This window comes from Melozone crissalis, unplaced genomic scaffold (assembly GCF_028551555.1).
Source record: "Melozone crissalis strain CALT ecotype California unplaced genomic scaffold, PUWL_Pcris_2 ptg000222l_1, whole genome shotgun sequence".
Lineage (NCBI taxonomy): Eukaryota > Metazoa > Chordata > Aves > Passeriformes > Passerellidae > Melozone > Melozone crissalis.
The window spans coordinates 335,311-362,002 of record NW_026535985.1 but is presented as its reverse complement, the minus strand read 5'-3'; the positions used below and the strand labels follow the sequence as shown (position 1 = coordinate 362,002).

Here is a 26,692-nt window from a genome sequence, read left to right as displayed (position 1 = left end):
GTTTCCCCCCTACTCCCGGGAGCACCGGGAGCCCCACACCCCTCCAAGATCCGGTTTTACCGGGTTCCCGCAGCCCCAACACGTTGCCTGTGCCCCCCCAACCGACTTTCCACCCCCTTTCCCTTACCGGGACGCCCGCGCTTCCCCTCACGCCGTGAGGGGCTCCGGTTTCAGGCGGTCCCGCAACACTCCCGCACCTCGGGGCGGTCCCCGTGGCCCCACCAGCGGCTTCTCACCTCCCCCTTCCACGCACTGACACCCGGTGTGGCACTCCAACCCGAACCCCCCCTCAGTGTACCCCTCCGGTATGTTCCCCCCCTACTCCCGGGAGCACCGGGAGCCCCACACTCCTCCAAGATCCGGTTTTACCGGGGTCCCGCAGCCTCAAGACGTTGCCTGTACCCCCCCAACCAACTTTTCACCCCCTTTCCTTTACCCAGTGAGACAAGTTCCTTTACCGGGACACCCCCTCTCCACACACCGGGACTCGGCTGTGTCTCCCTTCGGGACCTCTCCTCACCAGTTCCCGGTGTTTTCCCCCCCTGCGATCCCGGGATCCCGAGCCCCCCTCCGTACGCCCCACAGGCCAGGCCACAGCTCGTATCCAAAGTGTTTTATATATAATTTATCTGTACACACGAAGGACAAAGTACCTCAGGTCTGCGCTGGGATGAGGGGGCCAGTGCCCCCCCCACTCCCCCCCTCCCCGCCCCAAAACTGCTTCCAAAAAAAAAATAAAAAAAAGAAAAAAAAAAAAAAAGTCACTTCATTAGGTTTTTTTTTTTTTTGCATTTAAAAGGGGGAGGGTCTTTCCCCCCTCCCCTCCCCGCCACAGCCCCCCAGAAGGAGCTGGGACCCCCGGGGGGTGAGGGGGCTGCGGAGATGCTGGGCCTGCGCCTCCCCACCCCCGCAGGCGGCACTTCAATTTGGCACATGGAGGGGGCTGGGGACCCCCAAAACCCCCTGCAGTCCCTTTTCTGGGGGGGGAGGGGGGCCTATCTCCCCTCTTTGGCACATGGGGGCTTCAGCAAAGAGATTGGGGGTTACCATGACCCCCACCCACAAAAAACACCCCGGTGCAGGGCTGGGAAACACCCCCTAAAACACCCACGGAGGGGGGGCACAGGGTTACCTCCCCAACCACCTCCTTGTGTCCATTTCTCCCTTTTTTTTTTTTAATATATTTGGGGATTTTTTTTCCTTTGTTTTTTTTTTTTTTGCCTGGGGGAGTCCCCAGCATGAGGGGACACCACGGGGACCCCCCCTAACTTCCCCCAGGGCCCGCATTGAGGAAATAGGTGGTCATCTCCCCCTTGCCCTTGACCTTGACCAGCCCCCGGCACTCCAACACGTAGCCCTTGGCCGCCAGCACCTGGTACAGGTCTGTTGTCACCTGGAGGGGGGGACACAGGGGTAAGGGGGGGATTTGGGGGTCTCTGGGCAGGGGTCCTGTGTCCCTCCCAGCCCTGACTGACCTGGATACGGTCGGGGACCCCGGTGCTGTCCATGCGGCTCGAGACGTTGACGGTGTTGCCCCAAATGTCATATTGGGGTTTGCGAGCCCCGATGACCCCTGCGACCACTGGGCCCATGTTCAGGCCTGAGGGGAACAGGGTTGAGAGTCAGGGAAAACCCAAATACTCGGGGAAGAGGGGAAAAAAGGAGTGAGGGGGGAAAAGAAGGGGTAGGGGGTGAGATTGGAAAAGGAGAGAGTGACAGGGAGAAGAGGAATGTGGAGGGGAAAAAGGGGATGTGAGAGGGGAGAAGGGAAAAAGGGGGAAATAGGGGTGAGGGGGGAAAAGAAGAAGTAGGGGGTGAGATTGGAAAAGGAGAGAGTGACAGGGAGAAGAGGACTGTGGAGGGGAAAAAGGGGATGTGAGGGGGAGAGGGGAAAATTGGGTGGGGAAAGGAGGAAAGTGAAATTGGTAAAGAAGGGGTGAGGGGAAAGGACAGGTGAGAAGAGAAAAGGGAGTGAGGGGGGAAAAAAGGGGGTACAAGAGCAGAAAAAGGGCAGGAGGGGAGAAAAGGGGGTATAAAAGGAAAAGGGGTGTGAGGAAAATGGGGTATGAAAGGGAAAAAGAAAAGGTGATTGGGAAAGGGAGGGGATGAGAGAAGAAATAGGGGTGCAAAAGCCACCAGCACAAAGCCATAAACAACAGCGTGGGGTGGCTGGAGGTGCAGAGGGGCGTGCAAGGGGCGTGCAAGGGCTCACCAATCTTCATCTGGAAGTTGTTGAAGGAGTGCTCGTTGATGTACTTCATCTGCTCCATGAGGTGCATGGCGTAGTCGGCCAGCGCCGCGATGTGGCTCCGGCCCTCGCGGTCGTACGTGGCCGCGTTGAGCCCCGAGGCCGCCATGTAGGTGCTGCCAATGGTCTTGATCTTCTCCAGCTGCCGGTACTTCTGCTCGCTGATGATCTGGGGGGACGGGCTGGGCTCACCCCCACAGCACCTCGACAGGGTGATGGGTACCCCAAATCCTGCACGCCCTCCTGTGGCTCTGTGAGTGCTGTTCCGTGGCTTTTCCAGCACCTCCTGCACTGTGGCTCCAGCAAAGCTGCTCCACAGCCTCTCCAGCACGCCATGACCACATCCCCTGCACCCCAACCTCCTCCATGGCATTCCACAGCCCCTCCAGCACGCCATGACCACATCCCCTGCACCCCAACCTTCTCCATGGCATTCCACAGCCCCTCCAGCACCCCATGACCACATCCCCTGCACCCCAACCTTCTCCATGGCATTCCACAGCCCCTCCAGCACCCCATGACCACATCCCCTGCACCCCAACCTTCTCCATGGCATTCCACAGCCCCTCCAGCACGCCATGACCACATCCCCTGCACCCCAACCTTCTCCATGGCATTCCACAGCCCCTCCAGCACCCCATGACCACATCCCCTGCACCCCAACCTTCTCCATGGCATTCCACAGCCCCTCCAGCACCCCATGACCACATCCCCTGCACCCCAACCTTCTCCATGGCATTCCACAGCCCCTCCAGCGCCCCATGACCACATCCCCTGCACCCCAACCTTCTCCATGGTGCTTCACAATCTCTCCACCACCCCCTACACACCATCTCCTGCACCCTGTCCCAAATGTGGTGCTCTGCAGGCTCTCCATATCTTGTGCATCCCATCTTGCACCTCATCCATGGTGCTCCACAGCTTCTCCAGCACCCCATGACCACATCCCCTGCACTCCAACCTCCTCCATGGCATTCTACAACCTCTCCAACACACCATGACCACATCCCCTGCACCCCATCTTCTTCCATGGTGTTCCACAACCTCTCCCACACCCCCTGCACATCATCTCCTTCACCCTGTCACAAACATGGCGCTCTGCAGGCTCTCCATATCTTGTGCATCCCATCTTGCACCTCATCCATGGTGCTCCACAGCCTTTTCACCACCCCCTGCACACCATCTCGTGCACTCTGTCCCCAAACCTGGTGTTCCACAGCCTCTCCACCACCCCATCTTCCTGCACCTCATCCTTGTGCATTCTATCCATGTTGCTCCACAATGCCCTGCACCCATTCCTGTGGCTCCATGAAAGCTGCTCCATGGCTTCTCCAGGGATGAAGTACACCCTGTACCTCATCCCCACTGCTCCACTGCCTTTCCAGCACCCCATGACCACATCCCCTGCACTCCAACCTCCTCCATGGTGCTCCACAACCTCTCCACCACCCCCTACACACCATCTCCTGCCCCCTGTCCCAAATGTGGTGCTCTGCAGGCTCGCCATACCTGGTGCATCCCATCTTGCACCTCATTCATGGTGCTACACAACCTGTGTCTGTGTTTCCTGCACCCCAACCTCATCCATGGTGCTCCACAGCTTCTCCAACACCCCCTGCACACCATCTCCTTCACCCTGTCCCAAATATGGTGCTCTGCAGGCTCTCCATATCTTGTGCATCCCATCTTGCACCTCATCCATGGTGCTCCACAGCTTCTCCAGCACCCCATGACCACATCCCCTGCACCCCAACCTCCTCCATGGCATTCCACAACCTCTCCAACACACCATGACCACATCCCCTGCACCCCATCTTCTTCCATGGTGTTCCACAACCTCTCCCACACCCCCTGCACACCATCTCCTGCCCCCTGTCCCAAATATGGTGCTCTGCAGGCTCTCCATATCTTGTGCATCCCATCTTGCACCACATCCATGGTGCTCCACAACCTGTGTCTGTGTTCTCTGCACCCCATCTTCATCCATGGTGCTCCACAGCTTCTCCAGCACCCTGTGCCCACCATCTTCCTGCACCTCATCCTTGTGCACTCCATCCACGCTGCTCCACAGCTTCTCCAGCACACCCTGCACCCATTCCTGCGCCTCCATGAAAGCTGCTCCATGGCTTCTCCAAGGATGAAGTAGATCCCGTACCTCATCTCCACTGCCTTTCCAGCACCCTATGACCACATCCCCTGCACCCCAACCTCCTCCATGGTGCTCCACAACCTCTCCACCATCTCCTGCATCCTGTCCCAAACATGGTGCTCTGCAGGCTCTCCATATCTTGTGCATTCCATCTTGCACCTCATTCATGGTGCTCCACAACCCATGTCCGTGTTCCCTGTACCCCATCCTCATCCATGGTGCTCCACAGCCTTTTCACCACCCCCTGCACACCATCTCCTGCATCTTGTCCCCAAACCTGGTGTTCCGCAGCCTCTCCACCACCCCATCTTCCTGCACCTCATCCTTGTGCATTCTATCCATGCTGCTCCACAATGCCCTGCACCCATTCCTGTGGCTCCATGAAAGCTGCTCCATGGCTTCTCCAGGGATGAAGTACATCCTGTACCTCATCCTCACTGCTCCACAGCCTCTCCAGCACCCCATGCACCCCATTTTGCACCCCATCCCTGGGCCCTTCACCCCCATGCACCCCTCGCCCCAGCACCTCATCGAAGTCGGCGATGATCTCGTTGAGCAGCCGCAGACACTCCACCCCCTCGTTGTTGGCCTCCAGCTCCACGTAGAACTCGGAGAAGTTGCTGATGGAGGCGAACATGACGGCCACGCACTCGCAGGACTGGTAGTAGAGCTCGTCGTTGCGCCGCTCCCGGGCCAGAAAGTGCGCGGCCACGTCCTTGGGCAGGATGTTGTGCAGCAGCCGCCGGTTGTAGGCCTGGAGCTCCTCCATCTCCTCCTTCTCACCCGTTGCCTGTGGGCACAGAGCCAGGTGGGAGCTGCCACAGGAGCCCCACAGCCACCCCGGCATCAGGGTGTGGAGAGGGGGTTGCTCCCAGCCCCATGGTCACCCCAGTCCTGGGGTGCAGGGAAAGGGTTGGTTTCAGCCCCCATGGTCACCCCAGTCCTGGGGTTGGTCCCAGCCCCATGGTCATCCCACTCCTGGGGTGTGGAAAGGGGGTTGATCCCAGCCCCATGGTCACCCCAGTGTGGGGTGCAGGGAAAGGGTTGCTCCCAGCCCCATGGTCACCCCAGTCCTGGGGTGCAGGGAAAGGGTTGGTTTCAGCCCCCATGGTCACCCCAGTCCTGGGGTTGGTCCCAGCCCCATGGTCATCCCACTCCTGGGGTGTGGAAAGGGGGTTGATCCCAGCCCCATGGTCACCCCAGTCTTGGGGTGCAGGGAAAGGGTTGGTTTCAGCCCCCATGGTCACCCCAGTCCTGGGGTTGGTCTCAGCCGCATGGTCACCCCAATTCTGGGGTTGATCCCAGCCCCATGGTCAACCCAGTCCAGGGGTTGCTCCCAGCCCCATGGTCACCCCAGTCCTGGGGTGCAGGAAAAGGGTTGGTACCAGCCCCATGGTCACCTCAGTCCTGGGGTGCAGTGCTGGGTTTGGTCCCAGCCCCATGGTCACCCCAGTCCTGGGGTGCAGGAAAAGGGTTGGTCCCAGCCCCATAGTCACCCCAATTCTGGGGTTGGTCCCAGCCCCATGGTCACCCCAGTCCAGGGGTTGCTCCCAGCCCCATGGTCACCCCAGTGCTGGGGTGTGAAGAGGGAGTTGGTCCCAGTCCCATGGGCACCCCAGTCCTGGGGTGCAGGGAGGAGGTCGGTCCCAGTCTCAGGATGCAGGAAAAGGAAGGGTCATTCCCAGCCCCCCACACCTTGCTCCTACCTGGAGCTTCCAGAGGAAGTCGAGGCGGGCGGTGGACTCGACCTGCTGCGCGTGCAGGTACAGCGCGAGGGCAAACACGGCCAGGACCACGGGGGTCACGTAGCGCAGCGCCACCTTCCCCTCTGCCGGGCTGCAGGACCCCCAGGAACCCTGAGGTGGGCTGGGGGATCTGTCCCTGCCCACCCAGAGACCCCAGACTGCACCCAGACACCCACCCATTCCATGGACAACAAATCTGCACTCAGACCCCCAAGTTCCCACTCACCCACACAGGGGAACCCCAAAGATTCACCCACTCATCCAAGAGACCCCAAACATGCACTCAGACCCCAAAGACCCACCCACCCAATTCAGGGACACCAAATCTGCGCTGAGACCCCCAAGATCCCACTCACCCACCTAGGGGAAACCCAAACGTGCACCCAACCCCAAAGATTCACCCACTCATCCAGGAGACCCAAAACCTGCACCCAGACCCCAAAGATCCACCCACCCCTTCCAGGGATGCCAAATCTGCATTCAGACCCCCAAGATCCCACTCATCCACCCAGGGGAACCCCAAATGTGCACCCAACCCCAAAGATCCATCCACCCACTCCAGGGACACCAAATCTCCACTCAGACCCCAAAGTTCCCACTCACCCAATCCCAAACATGCACCCGACCCCAAAGATTCACCCACTCATCCAAGAGACCCAAAACCTGCACCCAGACCCCAAAGATCCACCCAGACCACCCCCTTCAGGGACCCCAAAGCTGCATCCAAGATCCCAAACATTCACCTTCCCATCCTAGGGACCCTAAATCTGCATGGTAGACCCCAAAGACCCACTCACCCACCCAAAGGAGCCCCAGCTTTGCACCCAGACCCCAAAGCTGAACCCACACCAGAGACCCTGAGGCTGTACCCAGACCCCCAAGGGACCCTCCTGCTTCTGCCCACCCCACTGGCTCCAGTTTCCCACTCACCACTCTCCCTGGGTCATGTTGAAGGGGGGCCTGTGGGGACAGGAGCCAGGTGTCAGTGGGGTGGGGACACAGCCCCGATGTGGGGACCCCTGGGGGACTTGGGACACTCACAGGGCGTTGGCCAGGACCAGCAGGTCGGCATTGTCAAAGAGAGCTGCGTGAGGCCCCTCCACCAGCAGCAGGAACGTGGCCTCGATGCCCACCATGAGCAGCAGCTTCCCGATGCTGCTGATGTGCAGGAAGACGGAGCAGGCCAGCAGGCTGAGCACCACGCTGTAGCTGAAGTACTGGGGGGCACATGGTGGGATGCAGCAGCACCCCAAAACCACCAGATGGTACCCAGGAACACCAGATGGCACCCAGGAACACCAGATGGCACCCCTGGGATCTTTGCAGCACCCTGATGGCACCCCAGGAACCAAGACTGGCATTCCAGGAATTCCCTAGGAACTCTGGAGAGCACCCCTGGAATGCTGGATGGCACCCTGGGAACACCTGTAGCACCCTGGGAATACTGGCAGGCACTTCTGGAAATCCCTGATGGCACCCCAGAAACCTCTACAGCACACTGGGAGCCTCAGATGGCACCCCAGGAACTAAGACTGGCATTCCAGGAACCCCTGGAGCACCCCTGGAATGCTGGATGGCACCCTGGGAACCCCGGTAGCACCCTGGGAATACTGGCAGACACCCCTGAGAATACTCCAGGTATTCCTGGGAATCCCTGATGGCACCCCAGTAACCTCTGCAGCATACTGGGAGCCCCACATGGCACCCCAGGAACCCCAGATGGCACCCCAGGAATCCCAGCTCTCACCCCAGGACAGGGAACCTCGGACCCATGGGAACTCTGCAGCACCCCAGTAACCCCTGCAGCACACTGGGAACCCCACATGGAACCCCTGGGAACACCAGCCAGCACCACAGGACTCCTGAAGCACCCCAAGAACCCCAGGCAGCACCCCAGGAACCATGGATGGTACCCCAGGAACCCTGAATGGCACCTTGGGGACCCCAGGAACTCCTGCAGCACCCCAGGGACCCCAGGCAGCATCCAGGAACCCCTGAAGCACCTTGGGGACACTGGATGGCACCCTTGGGAACCCTGCAGCACCCCTGAAACTCCTGCAGCACCCCAGGAATGCCAGCACCTCCCCACGCCTACAGGGACCTTGCACCCCTGGGGACACTGTGCCAGCACCCAGCAACCTCAAGGGCTCAGTGCCAGCACCCACTGAGGACCTTGGACCTGAGCAACCTGTCCCAGCACCTCGTGTGTGTGGGCACCCTGTGCTGGCACCCTGCACCCATGGGGACCCAGTGCCACCACCCTGGGGGACACTGAACCCTCTCGGACCCTGTGCCACCATCTTTGGGGACACAGTGCCTGCAGGGACCCCATTCCAACATCCTGTGTGCTCAGGGACCCTGTGCCAGCATGTTTGGTGGCACTGCACCCATGGGGACTCCACACCAGCACCCTTGGGGACACAGTGCCTGCAGGGACCCCATTCCAGCACCCTGCGTCCTCAAGGACCCTGTGCCAGCATGTTTGAGGACACTGCACCCATGGGGACCCAGTGCCACCACTCTGGGGGACGCTGAACCCTCTGGGACCCTGTGCCAGCATCCTTGGAGACACTGCATGCCTGGGGACCCTCTGCCAGCACCCAGGGAGGACTTGGCACCAGCAGGGCCCCCTGTGGGAGCCATGCCCTGTGCCAGGCAGTGCCCACGGCCACTCACCTCGGGGAAGTCACAGGCCAGCCCGTCCCCGTGGCAGGAGCCCATGGCAGTGCCCAGGGAGAAGTTGAGGGCACGGAGCTGGCACGGCCCCACGGAGCCGGGGGTAACGTTGAGCTCACGGGCAGCACAGTCCCGCAGGGCCACGCGGCTGCAGGAGAACTGAGGGGGGAAAAGAGGGGTGAGCTGGTGCCCCACAGCCCCCCAAAACACCCCCAGACCCCCGTGACCCTACCATGTTGACGAAGGCAGCGATGAAGACGAGGAGGATGGTGAAGACGGCGATGCCGGTGCTGCGGGCACGGGACTGGACAATGCCACGGGAGAGCTGCTGCAGGGCGGTGGGGAAGAGCTGGGGGGGCACCAAGGAGCCTGTCAGGCATGGCTGAGCCCCCCAAAAACCCTCCCCCAGCCCTCAGGTACTCACAGTGACACAGGAGTAGATGGCACAGATGAAGAGGATGGCAGCAAGGAGGATGAAGATGCTGACGTAGACCCCGAGCATCAGCGAGGAGCTGGGGAGAGGTGGGAGGTGAGTGATGGGGTTTGGGGGGGTCAGAGCTGGTATTTTGGGGGGACTGCAGCACTTACTGGGGGAACACCACGATCTGGAGGCAGCAGATGAAGCAGAAGACCAGGAGGGTACAGGCCACGTAGCCACCAAAACGGTCATCGACCTTCTTGGAGTACTGAGGGGACACGGGGAGGTGGGATGGTTGGATGGAGAGAGGGGGGACCCCAGAACCTCAGGGGGACCCCAGGGGAAGAGTGGAGGTGGGACTGAGGGGACACCAGGGAATGGGGGAACCTGGGGGACAGGATGGAGGGAAATGGGGGAACCCCAAGGGATGCAGATGAAGGGGGACTGGGATACAGAGGGACAGGAGCAACCCCAAAGGATGGGAAAGAGGGGAATGGGGAACCCCAGGGGATGTTAGAAATGGGATGGAGGGAAATTGGGGGACCCCAGAGGGTGGGGAAAAGGGGGACAAGAACACCCTGGGGCATGGGATGGATGGGGACTCCAGGGATGCAGGAAATGGGATGTAGGGAGGGGACCCCAGGGGATGGAATGGAGGGAATGAGGGCTGAGAAGGTGGAGGAGGAACCATGAAACCAGCACAGAGAAGACCCCAAGGGATGGAGGAGAGAAGGGAGGACAAAGATGCTGATGGAATCAGGGCAGAGAGGACTTCAAGACACAGACAGAACAGTGGGTCCAGAACAAAGGGAACAGAGGGCCCCCCAACCTTCTTCTCCAGCTCGGGGGTCTGGAAGGTGAGCAGGAACTTCTTGACGTGGTCCTTGCGGAGCTGGTCGATGCTGCGGGCGTCGATGGCCCGGCTCAGGAACTCATCCACCTCATCCTCAGGGTTCAGGGCCTCCTGGGCACCACGGCTGGGGAATGGGGGGGGTCAGGACCCTCCCAGCTCTGCCCCAGGGAGGGGCTGGTCACAACCCCCCCAGCATCCCAGCATGGGAACACTCACTTGTCCTTGCTGGAGTCATCGATGCCCTGGGAGACACAAGGGAGGTGTCAGAGACACTGGCACGGATGGGGGCACCCCTCATGAGTGACAAGGACATGGGACATCCCCCAGGGTCACCCAGGATGGGGGACAGAGTGCCAGGGGTAAATGGGGCAGGAGAAGTCCCCAATGGTTTTTGGCAAGGACAAGAGGGTCCCAGGGCTCTGCAAAGGGAGGAGGGAGGGGATGTCTAACACCCCTGAGGATGCCCAGGACTGGTGAGAACAAGGAGGATCTCCAAGGGCTGCTGGGCACCAGGGGCCACCCAGGAACTGCCTGAGGCCCGCAGGCAGCAGAGGAAGCCACGAGGGCTGCGGGCAGGGCTGGGGAAGCCACCGACAGCCCCGGAAGGGCAGCGAGGGGCTGATAGCACCGTGCTGAGGGTCCCCCATGCCAACGCCCTGCCCAGGGCTGCTCACCATCTGCCGGAAGGCCTTGGAGTCCTTGGTGCGGGAGAAGGAGCGCTCGGGCACCCAGCGTGGCACCAGCCCCTCGGTGGAGTTGGCGCGAGTGCGCTGCAGCTTGGCCAGGATGGCTTTCTCCTCCTTCTGCAGGGTGACACGGCCATGAGGGGGTGACCCCAGCTTTCCCAACCCCCGCTGCCCCCTCGGAGCACCCCAACTGACGCGTTTCTGGCTGCAGCCCACGATGAGGAAGGTCTCGATGTTGTGCTCCTTGAGGTAAGCGTTGCGCTCGCCCCCGTGGCCCGGCTCCACCTCATAGTCCCCGTTCAGGTACTGCAGCGTGGCCCAGGTGATGTGGATCCGCCTGGGGGTGAGGAAGATGAAGATGCTGAGCCCTCCCTGCCCAGCACCCCCTGCCCAGCCCCCAGCCCAGCCCCCTGTGCCCGGCTCACCCGGCTTTGCCGCCCGCCTCCATGTGGTTGGCCAGGGTGACATCGTTGGACCAGACGTCGAACTGCCACTTGCGCAGCCCCAGCACGCCGCAGTGAACCCGCCCGCTGTGGATGCCCACGCGCATGTTCACGTTCACCCCCGTCACCTCTCGCACCAGCCTGGGGATGGCACCGCCACCGTGTCACCCCCTGGGCACTGCATGGCACCCCCAGGTGCCTTGGGGCATCCCCAGGTAGCCTTTGGCTTTTCAGGAGTCCCCAAGCACCACAGCACCCATTGGCACCAGACACCTCATGGTGCACCCAAGCACCCTATGGCACCCTCCATGGCACCCCAAGCACTCCATGGCACCCTCAAACACTCCATGGCACCCTATGGCACCCTCAAGTACCCCATAGCGTCCTCAAGCACCACATGGCACCCTTCATGGCACCCTCCATGGCCCCGCCTAGCACCCTCTATGGCATCTTCCATGGCATCCTCAAGCACCCCGTTGCACTCCCAAGCACCCCATGGCACCCTCCATGGCCCCCCAAGCACCCTATGGCACCTTCAAACACCCCATGGCACCAGCACTGTGTCACCCCCTGGGCACTGCATGGCGCCCCCAGGTGCCTTGGGGCATCCCCAAGCAGCCTTTGACTCTTCAGGGGTCCCCAAGCACCACAGCACCCATTGGCACCAGACACCTCATGGTGCACCCAAGCACCCTATGGCACCCTCTATGGCACCCCAAGCACTCCATGGCACCCTCAAACACCCCATGGCACCCTATGGCACCCTCAAGCAGCCCATTCCCCCCTCAAGCACCCCATGGTACCCTCTACAGCACCCCGAAGCACCCTATGGCACCCCCAAGCACCCCATGGCACCCTCCATGGCACCCCGAAGCACCCTATGGCACCCTCTATAGCACCCCCAAGCACCCTATGGGATGGGCACAGCAGGGTCAGGAGCAGCCCCCCAAGCTGTGGTGGCACTGGGGATGGGCACAGCCCAAGGGATGGGCACAGCAGGGTCAGATGCAGCCCCTCAAGATGTGATGGCACAAGATGGGCACAACAGGGTCAGGAGCAGCCCCCCAAGCTGTGGTGGCACTGGGGATGGGCACAGCAGGGTCAGGAGCAGCCTCTCCAATTGTGGTGGCACTGGGGATGGGCACAGCAGGGTCAGGAGCAGCCCCCCAAGCTGTGCCAGCCCAGGGCACGGGCACAGCAGGGTCAGGTGCAGCCTCCCAAGCTGTGGTGGCACTGGGGATGGGCACAGCAGGGTCAGGAGCAGCTCCCCAAGCTGTGCCAGCCCAGGGCACAGGCACAGCCCCCGGCTCTGCCCCACTCACGAGATGGCCTCGATCATGTCCACGCCCATCTCCACACAGCAGTGAGCGTGGTCCCCGCGCGCCTCGGGCAGCCCCGACACGCAGTAGTAGCAGTCCCCCAGGATCTTGATGCGCAGGCAGTGGTTCTCCTGGGGGGCACCAGCACGTTAGGAGGGCTCCAGGACCACCCAAAATCCCCCAGCCCCTCCACTCACCGCAGCCAGCTTGTCAAAGCGGGCAAAGAGCTCGTTGAGCGTCATCACCAGCTCCTGCGCCGTGCACTGCGAGGCCAGGCTGGTGAAACCCTCAATGTCCGCGAAGAGGATGCTGCCAGGAGGAAGAGCATGGGCTGGGGACGGCCCATACGCTGCCCCAGACACCCTCAAGCACCCCATGGCATCCTCTATGGCACCTCCATGGCACCCCCAAGTTCCTTATGACACCCTTTATGGCACCCTCCATGGCATCCCCAAGTACCCCATGACACCCTCAAGCAGCCCATGGCATCCCCAAGCACACTATGACACCCTCAAGCACCCCATGCCACCCTTTATGCCACTCTCCATGGCATCCCCAAGCACCCTACACACCCTCAAGCACCCCATGGCACCCTCTATGGCACCTCCATGGCACCCCCAAGCACCCTACAACACCCTCAAGCACCCCATGGCATCCTTTATGCCACCCTCCATGGCACCCCCAAGCACTTTATGACACCCTCAAGCACCCCACGGCACCCTCCATGGCACCCTACAACACCCTCAAGCACCCCATGGCACCCCCAAGCACCCTACGACACCCTCAAGCACCCCATGGCACCCTCAATGGCACCCTGCATGGCACCCCAAGCACCCTACAACACCCTCGAGCACCCCATGGCACCCTGGTGATGCCTCCCCCAAAGCTGTCCCACACCCTGTCCCCACAGTACCTGACGTTGTCGTGCTTCTGGATGTAGATCTTGTGGAACATCATGTCCTCCTTCTTGGTGTTGATGTCCTCCTTCATCTCCATGGCCACGTGCTGCGGCAGCACCGACAGCAGCAGCCGCTCCTGCAGCCACAGCAATCCCACCAGCAGGGTCAGGGGGTGCTGCTGGACCCCCAGCTCGGCACGGGGACCCCCGGGACCCCCCATCCATCCCACCTGCTGCCGGTTCTCCCTCTGGAGGTGCAGCCGTGCCTGGATGTAGCCACGGGTCTCCTGGAAGGCCTGGCGCTGCGACACCTCGGCCGGGTAGTGGGTGCAGACCCCCACCACGTTGGTGCACAGGAAGATCAGGGCGTTGGCGCTGAGCTGGGGGGGGAGGTGGGCTTGGTGAGACCACCCAAGGACCCCCAGGCAGCCAGAGACCACCCAGGGACCCCCAGCCAGCTGTGCCACCCTCCCCTGCAGCACAGAACCAGAGGAGGGAGTGGGTATGGGGACATGGGGACTCCAGGCAGGGGGACAGGGGGGTCCTGGGACACAGGGGACAGTGGGACACAGGGGACAGGGTCAGGGGGATGTGGGGCACCAAAGGACAAGGGAAAACAAGGCAAGGGGGCTGCAGGGACATGAGGGACTTGGGGACACAGGATAGGGGGCAAAGGGTTGGTGCAGAGGAAGATCAGGGCCTTGGCGCTGAGCTGGGGGGGGAGATGGGCTCGGTGAGACCACCCAAGGACCCCCAACCAGCCAGAGACCACCCAGGGATCCCCAGGCAGCTCTGGAACCCTCCTCTGCTTTGGTATGGGGGTGCTGCTAAGGGGAGGAGAGGGGGCTGCAAAGAGAGGGAGGGTGGGTATGGGAACATGGGGACTCAGGACAGGGGGACAGGGGGATCCTGGGACACAGGGGACAGGGTCAGGGGGACACAGGGGACAGGGTCAGGGGGATGTGGGGCACCAAAGGACAAGGGAAAACAAGGCAAGGGGGCTGCAGGGACATGGGGGACTTGGGGCTGTGAGAAAGCAGGGAATAGGGGATGCAGGGCCCTGGGGACACAGGATGGAGGGCAAAGGGGACATGGGGACAGAGCGTAGGTGGAGCAAAGGGGACACACGGTAGGGGGATCACAGGGGCTTGAGGACACAGGTTAGGGTGGCAGAGGGGACTTGGGGACACAGGGGACATGCATAGGGTGAATGTGGAGGGCCTGGAACGCCAGGGCAGGGGGATGTGGGGATGTTAAAAGCAGAGCAGGGGGGATCTGAGGATACAGGAGCCGGGGGTGCATGGGAGCCTGGAGCACGGGGGTCATGGGGACGCCCTCGGGAAGCAAAGGAAGCCAGAAAGCGGCGATGGCTGCGGAGGGAGCTGCGGTTCCCCCCGTCCCCATCCCCCGGGAGCGGGGCCAGGGCTATTTATAGCGCTCCAGCACACTGGGACACAGAGGAGCAGAGGCCTCACATCCCCTGCCCGGCCCCATCGCATCCCCCGGAGCCCCAGCGCTCCTGCCCCGAAAGGGCGAACCCTCCCCGGGGGCGCTTCCCGCGACCCCGCCGGCCTCGGGTGTCACCGCGCTCCTCGCCCTGCGCCCCGCGGGGACAGCACGAGGCCCTGGCCCCGGCCAGGCAGGGCGAGGGTGACGGGGACGAGCAGCGCTGCTCAAGGAGGGGGAGCTGCTGCGGCTCTCTCTCCCATTCCCATAGTTCCATTTTTGCCCATTTTTTGGGTTTTCCACCCCATTTCTCCCCCTCCATCCCTCGCAGTCTCTCTGCCCCATTCCCATATTTCCCATATTCCATTTTTGCGATTTTCACCCCATTTCTCCCCCTCCATCCCTTGCAGTTTCTCTCCCCCATTCCCATATTTCCAGTTTTCCCCCATTTTTGTCCATTTTTGGGGTTTTTTCACCCCATTTCTACCCCTCCATCCCCCGCAGTCTCTCTCCCCCATTCCCATATTTCCATTTTTGCCCATTTTTGGGGTTTTTCACCCCATTTCTACCCCTCCATCCCTTGCAGTCTCTCTCCCCCATTCCCATATTTCCATTTTTGCCCATTTTTGGGGTATTTCTCCCCCACGCAAACGTACACCCCCAGGGATGGGGGACTCCTCTGCACCCCCTGTGCGAGCAGCGCCCCTCCGGGAGCCCTCAGAGAGGCAGGACAGGGGACACTGGGGACATTGGCAGTGTCCCAGCCCCTCTGGGTGACGGCCACTCCCCTGCCCCGGACCCGCGTCCCTCCTCGGGGGTTTCCGCCAGCCCCACAACGGGGGCTTTGTGGGTGCAGCCCACAATGGTGGCTCTGTGCCGGCATGAGGAGCCCATCCCACCCCACAGCGAGACCCCAGCATGGAACCTCCCCCAAGAGGCCCCTCCACATCTAGAACTTTCCAGCAAAAAAAAAAAAAAAAAAAATCCCAAATTTGCAGAGCGGCAACTCAGGGATGGCAGCAGGGCGGGACCCCGCGGGGCTCAGCCCCTCCCAGGTGTGTCCCTCACCTGTTTCCAGAGGAAAGGGTCGGTGGCATTGCGGTGCCAGGCGATGGCGAGGTGCAGGGCGGACAGCAGGACCCCGGCCAGCACCGCCGCCCTCATCCGCACGGGCAGCAGCGTGTAGGTGATGTAGATGAAGAAAACGCTCCACCAAACGCCCTCGGCAGCGCTTCGGGGAGCCACGGCCACCGTGCCCAGCGCCTGCACCCCGGCCAGCAGCCCCAGCACCACGTAGCTCACCACCCACATGTAGTCCTGGGGGAAAGCGCTGCGGCTGCACAGCACCATGAGGAGCAGGAACAGCGCCGTGGCACCGGCCAGCGCGGCGGCCGCCGGCACGTGGGGGGCACCGGGCAGGCAGAGGAAGAGCAGCATCACCCCGCAAACCAGCACCAGCACTCCCATCAGCACCGTCAGGCTGCTCTGGTTCATCTGGAAGAAGTAGCGCTGGTAAAGCCGCTCCAGTTTGGCCGACTGGAAGCGTTTGGAGCGGAAAACCTGGAGCAGGCGCCGCCAGCACTCGCCCGCCGACGGCCGCCCCCCGTGTCCCGCCGCTGCCTTGGGCGCCTTGGCCTCGCCGTCCTCCAAGCCCGCGTCCACGGATTTGAGTCCCAGCTCGCCCGAGGGCCCCTTCTTGCCGTAGTGATCCTCCTGCCAAGTGCAGCGCAGCCCCCGGGGGGGTCCCGCGCCCCGCTCCATCTCAGGGTCCTGCAGGCAGCTCATGTAGCGGGGGCCGCAGAGGCCGCCCCGGGGCCGCGGGCCCTTCTTGCCGTTGCGCTCCCCCCATGCCGTCTTCCGCTCGTCCACCTTGGGCACCAGGATGCCGCTGAACCACGACATGCTGTGGGCACCGAGGAGGGGTCACGGCCTGGTCCTCCCACCCCGACACCCCAACAGGAGCCCCGGTGTGCGCGGGGGTGCAAAGCCGCGCGAGGAGTGGAGGGTTCTGATGTCCCCACCACCATCCTGGGGATGCAGAGCCCAAATCCCAGCTCTCCCATGGGCCCTGTGCTGGGTTCCCGGTGCCCCAATGTCCCGGTGCTGGGTGCCCGGTGCACAGCGCTGGGTTCCCGGTGTCGGGTTCCCGTTGTCCCGGTGCCCAGTGTCCCGGTGCCCGGTGCGTGGCCCTGCCGAGGCCGCCCCGAGCCCGCCCTTCCCGGTGCAGCGACCTGCGACAAAGCTGGGACCGACCCGGCCGTCCCGGCCCTGTTTGTCTTGAACGGCGGCCAACGGGTTTTACCGGGCACGGCCGCCCCGGGGCACCGGGAACCAGCCGGGACGTGGCAGCCGGTCCCTGCTCCGGGCGAGCGGCGGCGGAGAACGGCCACCGGGAAGGGCCGGCCCCGGTGGCGGCGGCGGCGGCCGCCTCCCTCCTCCCCTCCCTCCCTCCCTCCCTCCCCGCTCCGGGCACGGGAGCCCCGCCGAGCCCGGCCCGTTCACCGGGACCCACCAGCGCCCTCCGGCCGCCGCACCGGACGCTCCCACCGCACCGGACCCCCCCGGGGGCCGCACCGCTCCCGCCGCCCGGGGGCCCAGCCCGGTGTCGCCCCCCCGCCCTAATCCCAGTTCCAGTTCCCAGTCCCGATCGCGGTCCCGGTGCCGATCCCCGCCGCCGCCGCCGCCCCGATCCAACCCCCCCCGGCCCCTCCCGCCGCTCCCGGTGCGCCCGGGCGGCCCCGCTCACCTCCGCCTCCGGCGCCGCCGGCCGCGGGGCCCCGCGCCCCGCCACGGCCCCGCCGCCGCCGCCGCCCGCTCCTACACGGCGGCCGCGCCGCGTTCCCGCCGCCCCATCTCGCGCCCAGGCCGGGCCCCCGGTGGCGGCGGTGGCGGCCCCGGTCCCGGTCGCGGCCGCGCAGCCCCGGCCCGCCCCGGCCGGTGCCCGCCCCCCCCCCCCCCCCCCCCCGCCCGGATCCGCTCCCGGGCGCTCCCGGCCGGGCGGCCTTAAAGGCGCAGCGGCGGCGGCGGGAACGGCCCGGTACGGCCCGGAGCGGCGGGGGCGGACGCGCACCCCCGGGGCTGCGCACACGCGCACGGACACACGGACACGGACACACGGACACGGACACACGCGCCGACATGGCAGGGACCCCCGTGTCCGCACAACCCCCGCGAGTGTGTCACTTGCACACCCACCCCAGTGCCCCCAGCACCTTCCCCCTGCACACATCCCAGTGCCCGCCTTGCACACGCACGCACTGCACACCCTGGCACACGCGTGTTGCACGCGCACACACACGAATCCCTTTGCACACCCGCGGCCAGCACACACACCTACACGCACGCATCCCCTTGCACACGCACACACACAAACCCTTACACACACAGATATTGCACGTACACGCCCTCCTTGCGCATTTACACGCCTTTGCACATTTACACGCCCTTGCACACTCAGGCAGCCCCGTTATGCACTCCCATATAGACATAGAGATATGTGTGTGCAAACACATGAATCCCCGTGTTCACACTCCTGTGCAACCCCTTAGGCACAGCAGGTGTGCACGCAGGTGTGGGTGCACACACAGAGCCCTTACACACGCAGTTTGCACACGCAGCCCTTGCACACACACAGACACTCACAGGGCCACGCACCTCCCTCACCCACACCCCACACACTTCACACACTCTGCCTTGCACACACACGTACACCCACCCCTTGCACACTCACCTTTACACATACACAGCCCTTACACACACCGCCCCACCTTCATACACACAGCCCTTGCACACCCCCCGTTATAGCCCCTTTACACACTCACAGCCCCTGTTACACGCACCCTCACCCTGACCCACTCTTTACACACTCACAGCCCCCTTATTCGCACACACACCCTGGCACACCCCTTACACACTCACAGCCCCGTTGTTTGCACAAACACCCTGACCCACTCTTTACACACCCACAGCCCCCATTGTTTGCACACACACCCTGACACGTCTCTTGCACACTCACAGCCCCCTTATTTGCACACACGCCCTTACACACAGCCCCTCTTGTTTGCACACACCCTGACACACCCCTTACACACTCATAGCCCCCTTATTTGCACACACACACCCCTTGCAGACCCCTCCATTTCCTCACATCCTCACGCCCACCCTGGCACGGGGGCCCCCATCCCCGGTACCCCACTCGTGTCCGTGGCACCGGCCCTGCCCGCACCCCCACGGCAGCACCTCCCGTATCCCCCCTTCCCTTCCCTTCCCTTCCCTTCCCTTCCCTTCCCTTCCCTTCCCTTCCCTCCCCCGCAGCGGCGGCGGCGCCGGGCCCCGGGGAGCGCTGATTAATCATTAATTAGGAGCCGCCGGCGGGGCCGTGTCCCTGCGGCCCCACGCGGAAGTCCCGACGCGTGGGGGGAGTGCGGGGCTCCGTGGGGCTCCCGGTGCACCCGCGGTCCCGTTCTGCCCCTCCGGGCCGGCGATGCCGCAGCACCGGGACCGGCCAACCCCCGTGGGCTGCGAGCCCCCCCCGGCCCCGCCCGCCCCACGCGGGAGTCCCCGGGGGCGTAACCCCATAGCGGGGGGGATGCCCCGGTGTGGGGGTGGCAGACAGAACCGTGGAAGGGGCACGGTGACAGCAGGAGCCGTCCCGGTGGGATGCGGGCGGAGGGGCTCCCGCATCCCCGCACGCGCGTGGGCAGGGCTGCGGCGGCCCCCGGGGGGCTCCCGTCGCCCGGTACGGCGCCGCCGGTGCCCGCAGCACTGCGGGTTGTGGGCAGGCTCCGCTGCCGGTGCCTCCCGGTGGCTGCCCAGCTGCGGGGGCGCGGAGCGGCCGCCGCGGGGATGGGCGCGGGGGCGGGCGGGCGGGGGCGGGGACGGCCGGGACGCCCCGGCGGCCCCGTGTGATGCGGAGCGCGGCGGTGGCGGCGGCGGCGCGGCCCTTCCCCGCCGAGCGCCGCGGTCCGGTGTGGGGCTGCCCCGCCGGGATCCCCGCGGCTCCTCCGGTGGGCGCCGCCGGGGATGTCCGCCCCGGCGCAGCCTGACGCTTCCGGCTCCTTCCAGGTGAGCACAGCGGAGCCTTCCCGGCCGTGGCAGGCCCCGTGCGGCCCGGTTCGGTTCTGCCCGCAGAGCCGGGGGCCGCCGGCGGTGGCTCCGTGGCGGGGCCGAGCCGCCCGGAGCCGCCCGGTGCTCACCGCCCGCTCTCGCCGCAGAGCCCCCGGAGGCTCCCGAAGCGCAAGAGCCGCTTCAAGCGCTCGGACGGCAGCACCTCGTCCGACACCACCTCCAGCATCCTCCGCAGGCAGGTGAGCGGGCCGGCACCGGTACCTACACCGGCACCGAGACCGGCACCGGGGCGGGGCAGCCTCGGCAGCCCCGGGTCCGCCGCTGCTGCGGCTCCGCATTAACGCGCGGAGCCGGGGTGGGGAGCGGGGAGCGGCCGAGCGTCTCCCACCCCAACCTCCGCACTGGAGGGAGCTCGGGGGCCGCCTCCGCCCCGCCGCTCCCCCGGGACCGGGGCTGGGCGCCGGCACCGGGCGCCGGTAGCATCGCAACAGCCGCTCCCCGCGGCTAAAAATAGCGAGTGCTGCGTCAGGGCCGGGCCGGCGGCGGGCACCGGCACTGCGGCGCGGGGGGCGGCCCCGGGAAACTGAGGCAGCGGAAGGGGACCGGGCCAGGCGGGGCTGTAGAAGCGGCCGCGGGGCTCCCCTGCCGCTCGCTCAACCGGCGGCACCGGGCCGGCTCCCCGCGCTGCCCGGGAGAGGCACGGAGCTCCCCGCCGCCCCTCCGCCGGCGCTTCGGTTCCTCCGGCCCCGAGCTGCGCCCCCTCCCCGGCCGCCGGCGGTGAGCGGGTACCGGGGAGGCTCCGCGGAGGGCGGGGGGTTCCGGTCGGGGCGGCCCCGGGGGCGCAGAGCGGCCGGAGCATCCCGAGTCCCTCGTGGGGCAGCGCCCGCTGTTCCGGTACTCCCCGGTACCCCCGGGGACCCCGCGACCCGGCCCAGCGCCCGGCGCGGCCCCTTCAGCACCTCGGAGAGGGCCCGGCTGGGCCCCGCCATGTGCCCGGTACCGGGGCCCGTTCTCCATTCTGGTGCCCGGTGCCGGTGTCCGCGGGCGGTGCCGCCGCTGGCCGAAGCCCCCACCCCGCCGAGCGCTGTATCTCCGATATCCCCGGGCCGGCCGTGAGCTGTCCCGGGCCGGTCCCGCCGCTCGGTAACGGGGCGGGCCGGCCCGGTCCCCCGGGACCCGTCGCTGCCCCCCTCACGGGGGCGGGAGGGGGGGGGGCGCGGCGGGGGGGGGGGGGGGCGGGAGCGGCTCCGGCCCCGCCGCAGGGCTCGCCCTGCAGACGGGGCTGCTGCCGGCTCGGGGCAGGACCGGAGCCGCTGCACCGGAGCATGGAGGTACCCACTGGGACCCCCCCGCCGCCGCCCCGGAACCCCGAGCAGGCTGCACAGCCCCTCCGCCGCTGCCCTGGGACTCTGCTCTCACCCGGAGCTCTCTTAGCAAACTATCCCCCCCCTCCGGGGCATCGGGAGCTGCTCCGGTGACCGGTCCGGGTGCACCTCACCGGGACCGCTCCGGTTTCCCGGTTGCCAGCGCAGCCCCCCTCGCTGTCCCCACCGGAGAGGGGCTGGAACCTCCCGCCAGCACCGGGAAGGGGGAACGGCGACCCCCAACAGCACCCACCCACCCACTCCCCCCACCGGGCTGAGCGGCGGGGGCGGCTCCGTGAGCCCCGGGGGGGCGGTGGGAGGCGGGGGCGGGGAGGGGCGGTGGCGGCGGAGCGGGCAGGGCCAGCCGGAGCCCGAGCCGCAGCCGGAACCGGAGCCGGTGCCGGTGGAGCGGGGCGGGCGGGGGGGGCTCGGCTCGGCTCGCCCCGTCTATGTCGTTTTCTGACTCCAGCGCTACCTTCCTGCTCAACGAGGTACCGGCTCCGGTACCGGCTCCGGTACCGGGGGGAGCGTGCGCGGGGGGTCGCGGTGGGTTCGGGGGGGGAGCTCTGCGCCCCCTGGGGTGGTGATGGCGCACGAGGGGGCTGCGCCTCGGGGGGGGCCGTGCCCGGTGCGGGGCTCATGGCCGGTGCGGGGGGGGCTGTGCCGCCCCCCGGCCCTTTGTTCCTCGCCGCCGCCACCGCTCCCGTCCCCCCCCAACCACCGGGACCGGGCGGGGAGAGAACCCCGATCCCCACGGCCGGGGGGGCTGCTTTGGGGGGGGTGTCGTGCGTGAGGGGGGGGCTGGGGATGCCGTACCGGGGGATTCCCTGGGGATAATGGGGGGGTCGCGCTGGGGGGGCAGCCCCGGAACGCTGCGGAGCCACCCTGGTCATGCTGGGGGTGGGTGGGGGATGCTCGGGGCGCGGTGACGATGCTGGGGGGGCCGTGCTGGGGAGGCCATGTTGGGGGGGGCTCTGATGGGATCCATTTTGCCCAGGGGGGCTGCAGGGGGGTCCGGGCTCCCCCCGGTGTGAGCGGGGTGGGATGTGCAGGTTAACGGGGGGGGCGGTGCTGAGCTCAGCCTGGGGGGCCTCGGGGGGGGCTCAGCCACATTCAGGGACCTATAAATATTTCACCGCAGCTTCTGCGCCTGTTCCCGGCGCAGCGGGCGGTGGGTAAATACCGGAGCGGCGAGGAGGGGGAGCCGGGGGTGCTGGGCTGAGCACCCCAGGGTGGTGGTTTGGGGGGGGACAGGGGTAGAGATTCACATCTCAGCGTGACAAGGGGCATCTCCCCACCCCTGAGCCTGCAGGGGTCTCCCCTGCGACCCCCCCAGCACATGGGGGCTTCACCCCAGGGCAGCTGTGCTGGGTGATGCCACCTGACACAGAGGTGATGCCAGCGCTGGAGGGCGGCAGCAGGGTCCCCTCCCGAGGTTGGCACGGGGTCCCTCGTTGTGGGGGTACCCTCGCAGCCCCCCGGCACTGACCCCGCTCCCCCAGGGCTCGGCGGACTCCTACACCAGCCGCCCTTCCCTGGACTCCGACGTGTCCCTGGAAGAGGACCGTGAGGGCGCCCGGCGCGAGGTGGAGAGCCAGGCTCAGCAGCAGCTCGAGAGGGCCAAGGTACGGACGGGGAGACACCCGGGGCACGGCTCGGGGCTGCTGCCGGGGCCCAGGGGTGCTGATCACCCCCAAAATCCCCCAGCACAAGCCGGTCGCCTTCGCTGTGCGCACCAATGTCAGCTACTGCGGGGCGCTGGATGAGGAGTGCCCGGTGCAGGGAGCCGCCATCAACTTCGAAGCCAAAGATTTCCTGCACATCAAGGAGGTCAGCTGGGGTGCTGAGGGGTCTGCTCGGGGCCAGGCGCCTCCCCTACCCTCACCTCTGCCCTGTCCTCGCCCAGAAATACAGCAATGATTGGTGGATCGGGCGCCTAGTGAAGGAGGGGGGGGACATCGCCTTCATCCCCAGCCCCCAGCGCCTGGAAGCCATGAGGCTGAAGCAGGAGCAGAAAGCCAGGTAGGGATGGGACCCCCGGCCCCACTCCGGGACCCCCAGCCCCGTTCCAGGACCCCCAACACCCGCTCACACCCCCTCGTTCCCCAGGAGAGCTGGCAATGCCTCGGGCCTCGGCGACAGCGGGAGCCGGCGATCGCCTCCCCCCTCCTTAGGTAAGGGCAGATCTCGGCCCAGGGGAATCGTGGGGGTCCTGAGGGGGTCCCCACTTTACTGTCACCAACCTCTGTCTCTTCTCTCCCCAAGCCAAGCAGAAGCAGAAGCAGGTGAGTCCCAGGTGCGGGGGGTGGTGGGGAGGGGGCTGTGGCTGTGAGCAGAGACCCCCTCCCCTCTTTTCCCTGCTCATGGGGCTGGGGGGCTCTGGGATGCTCTGGAATGGGCTCGATGCCCCCTCCTGGGCTGGGGGTGGGGACACAGGGCATTAACACCCCCTGTGTCCCCCTGCAGACGCAGCACATCCCACCCTACGACGTGGTCCCCTCCATGCGGCCCGTGGTGCTGGTGGGGCCCTCGCTGAAGGGATATGAGGTACGGATGGGGGGACGCAGCGTGGTGGCCTGTGTCCCTTGTCCCCTCCCTGGCCACGGTGTGCCGGCAGAGGGCAGATGGCGCGGCCCGGGGTGGTGGCACGGTGCTGAGCGGCTGCCACCTCCCCGCCGGTGCCATCTGCCGCGGCTCACGGCGCTGGCGGCCCCTCGGCAGGTCACCGACATGATGCAGAAAGCGCTCTTCGACTTCCTCAAGCACAGATTCGATGGCAGGTGAGAGCATCACCCCACCCTGAACCCCCCTCCCTGCACGGCCTGGGGGTCCCCAGGTGCCCACGGTGTCCCTGTGTCCCCTCAGGATCTCCATCACCCACATCACAGCCGACCTGTCCCTGGCCAAGCGCTCCATCCTCAACAACCTGGGCAAGCAGGCAATCCTGGAGCGCTCCACCACCCGCTCCAGCATCGGTGAGGGTTCAGGCTCCCCCTCTGGGGTGCAGGGACCCCCTCCCAGGGCCAGCCCAGCCTCACACGCCCCCCCCGTGTCCCCTCAGCCGAGGTGCAGAGCGAGATCGAGCGAATCTTCGAGCTGGCCAAGTCCCTGCAGCTGGTGGTGCTGGACGCTGACACCATCAACCACCCAGCCCAGCTGGCCAAGACCTCCCTGGCACCCATCATCGTCTACGTCAAGGTGTCCTCCCCCAAGGTGAGGGGGCACCACGGCTCTGGGGGGGGGTCCTGGCTGCCCCCCGCGGTGCTGTCACCCCCTCGTCCCCTCCCCAGGTCCTGCAGCGCCTCATCAAGTCCAGGGGGAAGTCGCAGGTGAAGCACCTGAACGTGCAGATGATGGCAGCTGACAAGCTGGTGCAGTGTCCCCCGGTGAGCCACTGTCCCCCAACCCTGGGGATGCCAGGGGGGACCCCCAAACCCTCCCTGAGCCCTCTCACTGCCCCCCCAGGAGCTCTTTGATGTGATCCTGGATGAGAACCAGCTGGAAGACGCCTGTGAGCACCTGGCTGAGTACCTGGAGGTTTATTGGCGTGCCACGCATCACCCACCACACGCCCCCCACGCTGTGCCCTCGCCCACTGGCCTGCCAGGCCTGCAGGTAACCCCATGGCACCCCCCTGGCAGCTGGGGGGACACACAGCCCCCCACACTGTCCCCATACCCCCCTCCCTACTCCCCACTGGAACTGGGGGGACACACCCCCCCACTGCTCCCTATGGACAGTTGGCACAGGGCTCCAAAGATGGGGTGGGGGGCACACGCAGCCCCCTCCCTCTTTCCCATGGACACCCAGCCCAGGGTGCCAGGGTTGGTGGGGGCACACAGAGCCCCCTCCCTGCTTCCTATGGACACACAGCCCAGGGTGCCAGGGCAGAGGGGGCACAGAACCCATTCTGTGCTTCCCATGGACACCCAGCACAGGGTGCCAGGGCCTGGGGGGCACAGAGCCCCCTCCCTGTTTCCCACGGGGACCCAGCCCAGGGTGCCAGGGCCGGGGGGGGGTACAGAACTCATTCCCTGCTTCCTATGGACACCCAGCCCAGGGTGCCAGGGCAGGGGGGCACACACAGCCCCCACCTCTGCACCCCCTGCCCGCAGAGCCAGCAGCTGCTGGGCGAGCGGGGCGAGCACTCTCCACTGGAGCACGACAGCCTGATGCCATCGGACGAGGCGGGGGACACCTCGCCCCAGCCTTGGGGGGCCACATCCCAGCACAGCTCCCGGCACCTGGAGGAGGAAGAGGAGTACGGGGACCCCTACCCCGACCTGTACCAGCCCCACCGGCACCACCACGGCAGCGGCCCCGGCACGCCGGAGCGCGCGGGCGAGCGCAACCACGACAGGAACTGGCAGCGCAGCCGGCCCTGGGCCAAGGACAGCTATTAGGGCTGGGATAAGGGTGGGGGGCACGGCTGGGAACCGGCCCCACCCCCCCAAACCCCGGGCGCTCCCCGCCTCGCCCCAGCCCCGCGCTGGGGGTGCTCAGACAATCGAACTCAGCACCGGCAGCTTCCTCTGGCCCGGCCCCGCCCCGGGCGTGATTTCAGCCATAAGCACAGCGAGGTTGGGGGGTCAGGATGCCCCGGGAGTCCCCGAGGAAGTTTTGGGGAGCCTGGGGACAGACACGCGCCTTGGCCGTGTCCTCAGTGTCCCCCCCACCCATCACAGGTCGGCTCATTCTCCGCAGGGCAGCTGCCACGGACAGTGGGTGCCCCCCCCGATAAAAAGGGGAGGTAAGGAGGGGGGGGGCGGTTGTAGCAGCATCCCCCAGCCCGCACAGAGCCGAGGAAGGAAGGGAAGGTGCCTGCTCATCCCCCCCCGGGACCTGGCCTGCCCCCTCCCCACCCCTGCATGGGACCCCCGGGAGGAGTGGCTCTCACCGCTCTGCACCGATTCCCCCCCGCCCCCGGTCACCGCGGCCACCCCGGCCCCGCCCCCGGCATGGGGAGGGTCCCGGGGGGGCTGCCCGGGCTCTGGGGGCTGCTCCACCACGCTTGCACCACCCACTGCCCTGTCCCCATTGTCCCCATGCTGTCACCGCACGTCACCACAGTCCTGTAAATACGGCGCCCACCGCCCTCGAATGGGGGTCCTGGCGTGGGCTGAGCCCCCCCCCCCCCGCGGCCATTATTGGTGGGGAAGGGGGGGGATGGGGTGGGGGCCACAGATTTGTTATAATTTCTTTTGTAGAAAGCACTGATTTCCCTGTAATTGGTTTCAGAAACACACACGAGTGCTCAGAGCTGCTTGGTGTCCGTGTCTGTGGAGGGGAATGTGGGGGAAGCTGGTTTGGGGAGGGGGGTGCTGAGTACCTCCAAATGCTCCTTTAGGGCACTGCTGGCTTCTGTCCCCATGGGAGGTGG

The 26,692-nt window shown here is 65.7% G+C and overlaps 2 protein-coding genes across 4 annotated transcripts; one reads left to right on the top strand and one right to left on the bottom strand.

The window, feature by feature from the left end:
* Positions 1 to 1,237: 1,237 nt before the first annotated feature.
* ADCY6 (adenylate cyclase 6) lies at positions 1,238 to 17,042 on the bottom strand. The gene is made up of 21 exons (XM_054294154.1): positions 15,950 to 17,042; positions 13,666 to 13,815; positions 13,451 to 13,572; positions 12,735 to 12,846; positions 12,541 to 12,668; positions 11,201 to 11,359; positions 10,971 to 11,112; positions 10,764 to 10,892; positions 10,306 to 10,331; positions 10,066 to 10,213; positions 9,407 to 9,504; positions 9,243 to 9,330; positions 9,051 to 9,167; positions 8,819 to 8,977; positions 7,184 to 7,359; positions 7,073 to 7,102; positions 6,104 to 6,233; positions 4,924 to 5,187; positions 2,213 to 2,417; positions 1,476 to 1,600; positions 1,238 to 1,393 (listed from the first exon to the last, which is right to left on the bottom strand). Exons 1-21 carry the CDS (start codon positions 16,781 to 16,783, stop codon positions 1,265 to 1,267), a joined length of 3,471 nt encoding a protein of 1,156 aa, XP_054150129.1. The 5' UTR covers positions 16,784 to 17,042; the 3' UTR covers positions 1,238 to 1,264.
* Positions 17,043 to 19,826: 2,784 nt separating this feature from the next.
* CACNB3 (calcium voltage-gated channel auxiliary subunit beta 3) lies at positions 19,827 to 26,035 on the top strand. Of its 3 annotated transcripts, XM_054294168.1 has the most exons (14): positions 19,827 to 19,945; positions 20,095 to 20,187; positions 22,815 to 22,937; positions 23,020 to 23,142; positions 23,219 to 23,334; positions 23,422 to 23,486; positions 23,578 to 23,597; positions 23,779 to 23,859; positions 24,034 to 24,092; positions 24,178 to 24,287; positions 24,374 to 24,525; positions 24,603 to 24,698; positions 24,778 to 24,927; positions 25,428 to 26,035. In XM_054294168.1, the coding sequence occupies exons 1-14, from the start codon at positions 19,904 to 19,906 to the stop codon at positions 25,713 to 25,715; spliced, it is 1,518 nt and encodes a 505-aa protein (XP_054150143.1). In that variant the 5' UTR covers positions 19,827 to 19,903; the 3' UTR covers positions 25,716 to 26,035. The 3 variants fall into 3 exon arrangements, with proteins under 3 accessions (XP_054150143.1, XP_054150145.1, XP_054150144.1); XM_054294170.1 differs by lacking the exons at positions 19,827 to 19,945; positions 20,095 to 20,187 and adding an exon at positions 21,259 to 21,279; XM_054294169.1 differs by lacking the exons at positions 19,827 to 19,945; positions 20,095 to 20,187 and adding an exon at positions 21,738 to 21,803.
* Positions 26,036 to 26,692: the final 657 nt, after the last annotated feature.

What these genes read in the sequence shown, in the direction of transcription:
- ADCY6 (XM_054294154.1), bottom strand. Translation starts at nt 16,783, where the DNA reads ATGTCGTGGTTCAGCGGCATCCTGGTGCCCAAGGTGGACGAGCGGAAG. An exon ending in CCCCCGAGCTGGAGAAGAAG is followed by an intron (nt 9,505 to 10,065) that starts GTTGGGGGGCCC and finishes GTGTCCCCTCAG; the next exon opens with TACTCCAAGAAGGTCGATGA. An exon ending in GGGTCCCCGACCGTATCCAG is followed by an intron (nt 1,394 to 1,475) that starts GTCAGTCAGGGC and finishes CCCCCCCTCCAG; the next exon opens with GTGACAACAGACCTGTACCA.
- CACNB3 (XM_054294168.1), top strand. Translation starts at nt 19,904, where the DNA reads ATGTCCGCCCCGGCGCAGCCTGACGCTTCCGGCTCCTTCCAG. An exon ending in CCAAGCAGAAGCAGAAGCAG is followed by an intron (nt 23,598 to 23,778) that starts GTGAGTCCCAGG and finishes GTCCCCCTGCAG; the next exon opens with ACGCAGCACATCCCACCCTA. An exon ending in AAGCACAGATTCGATGGCAG is followed by an intron (nt 24,093 to 24,177) that starts GTGAGAGCATCA and finishes GTGTCCCCTCAG; the next exon opens with GATCTCCATCACCCACATCA.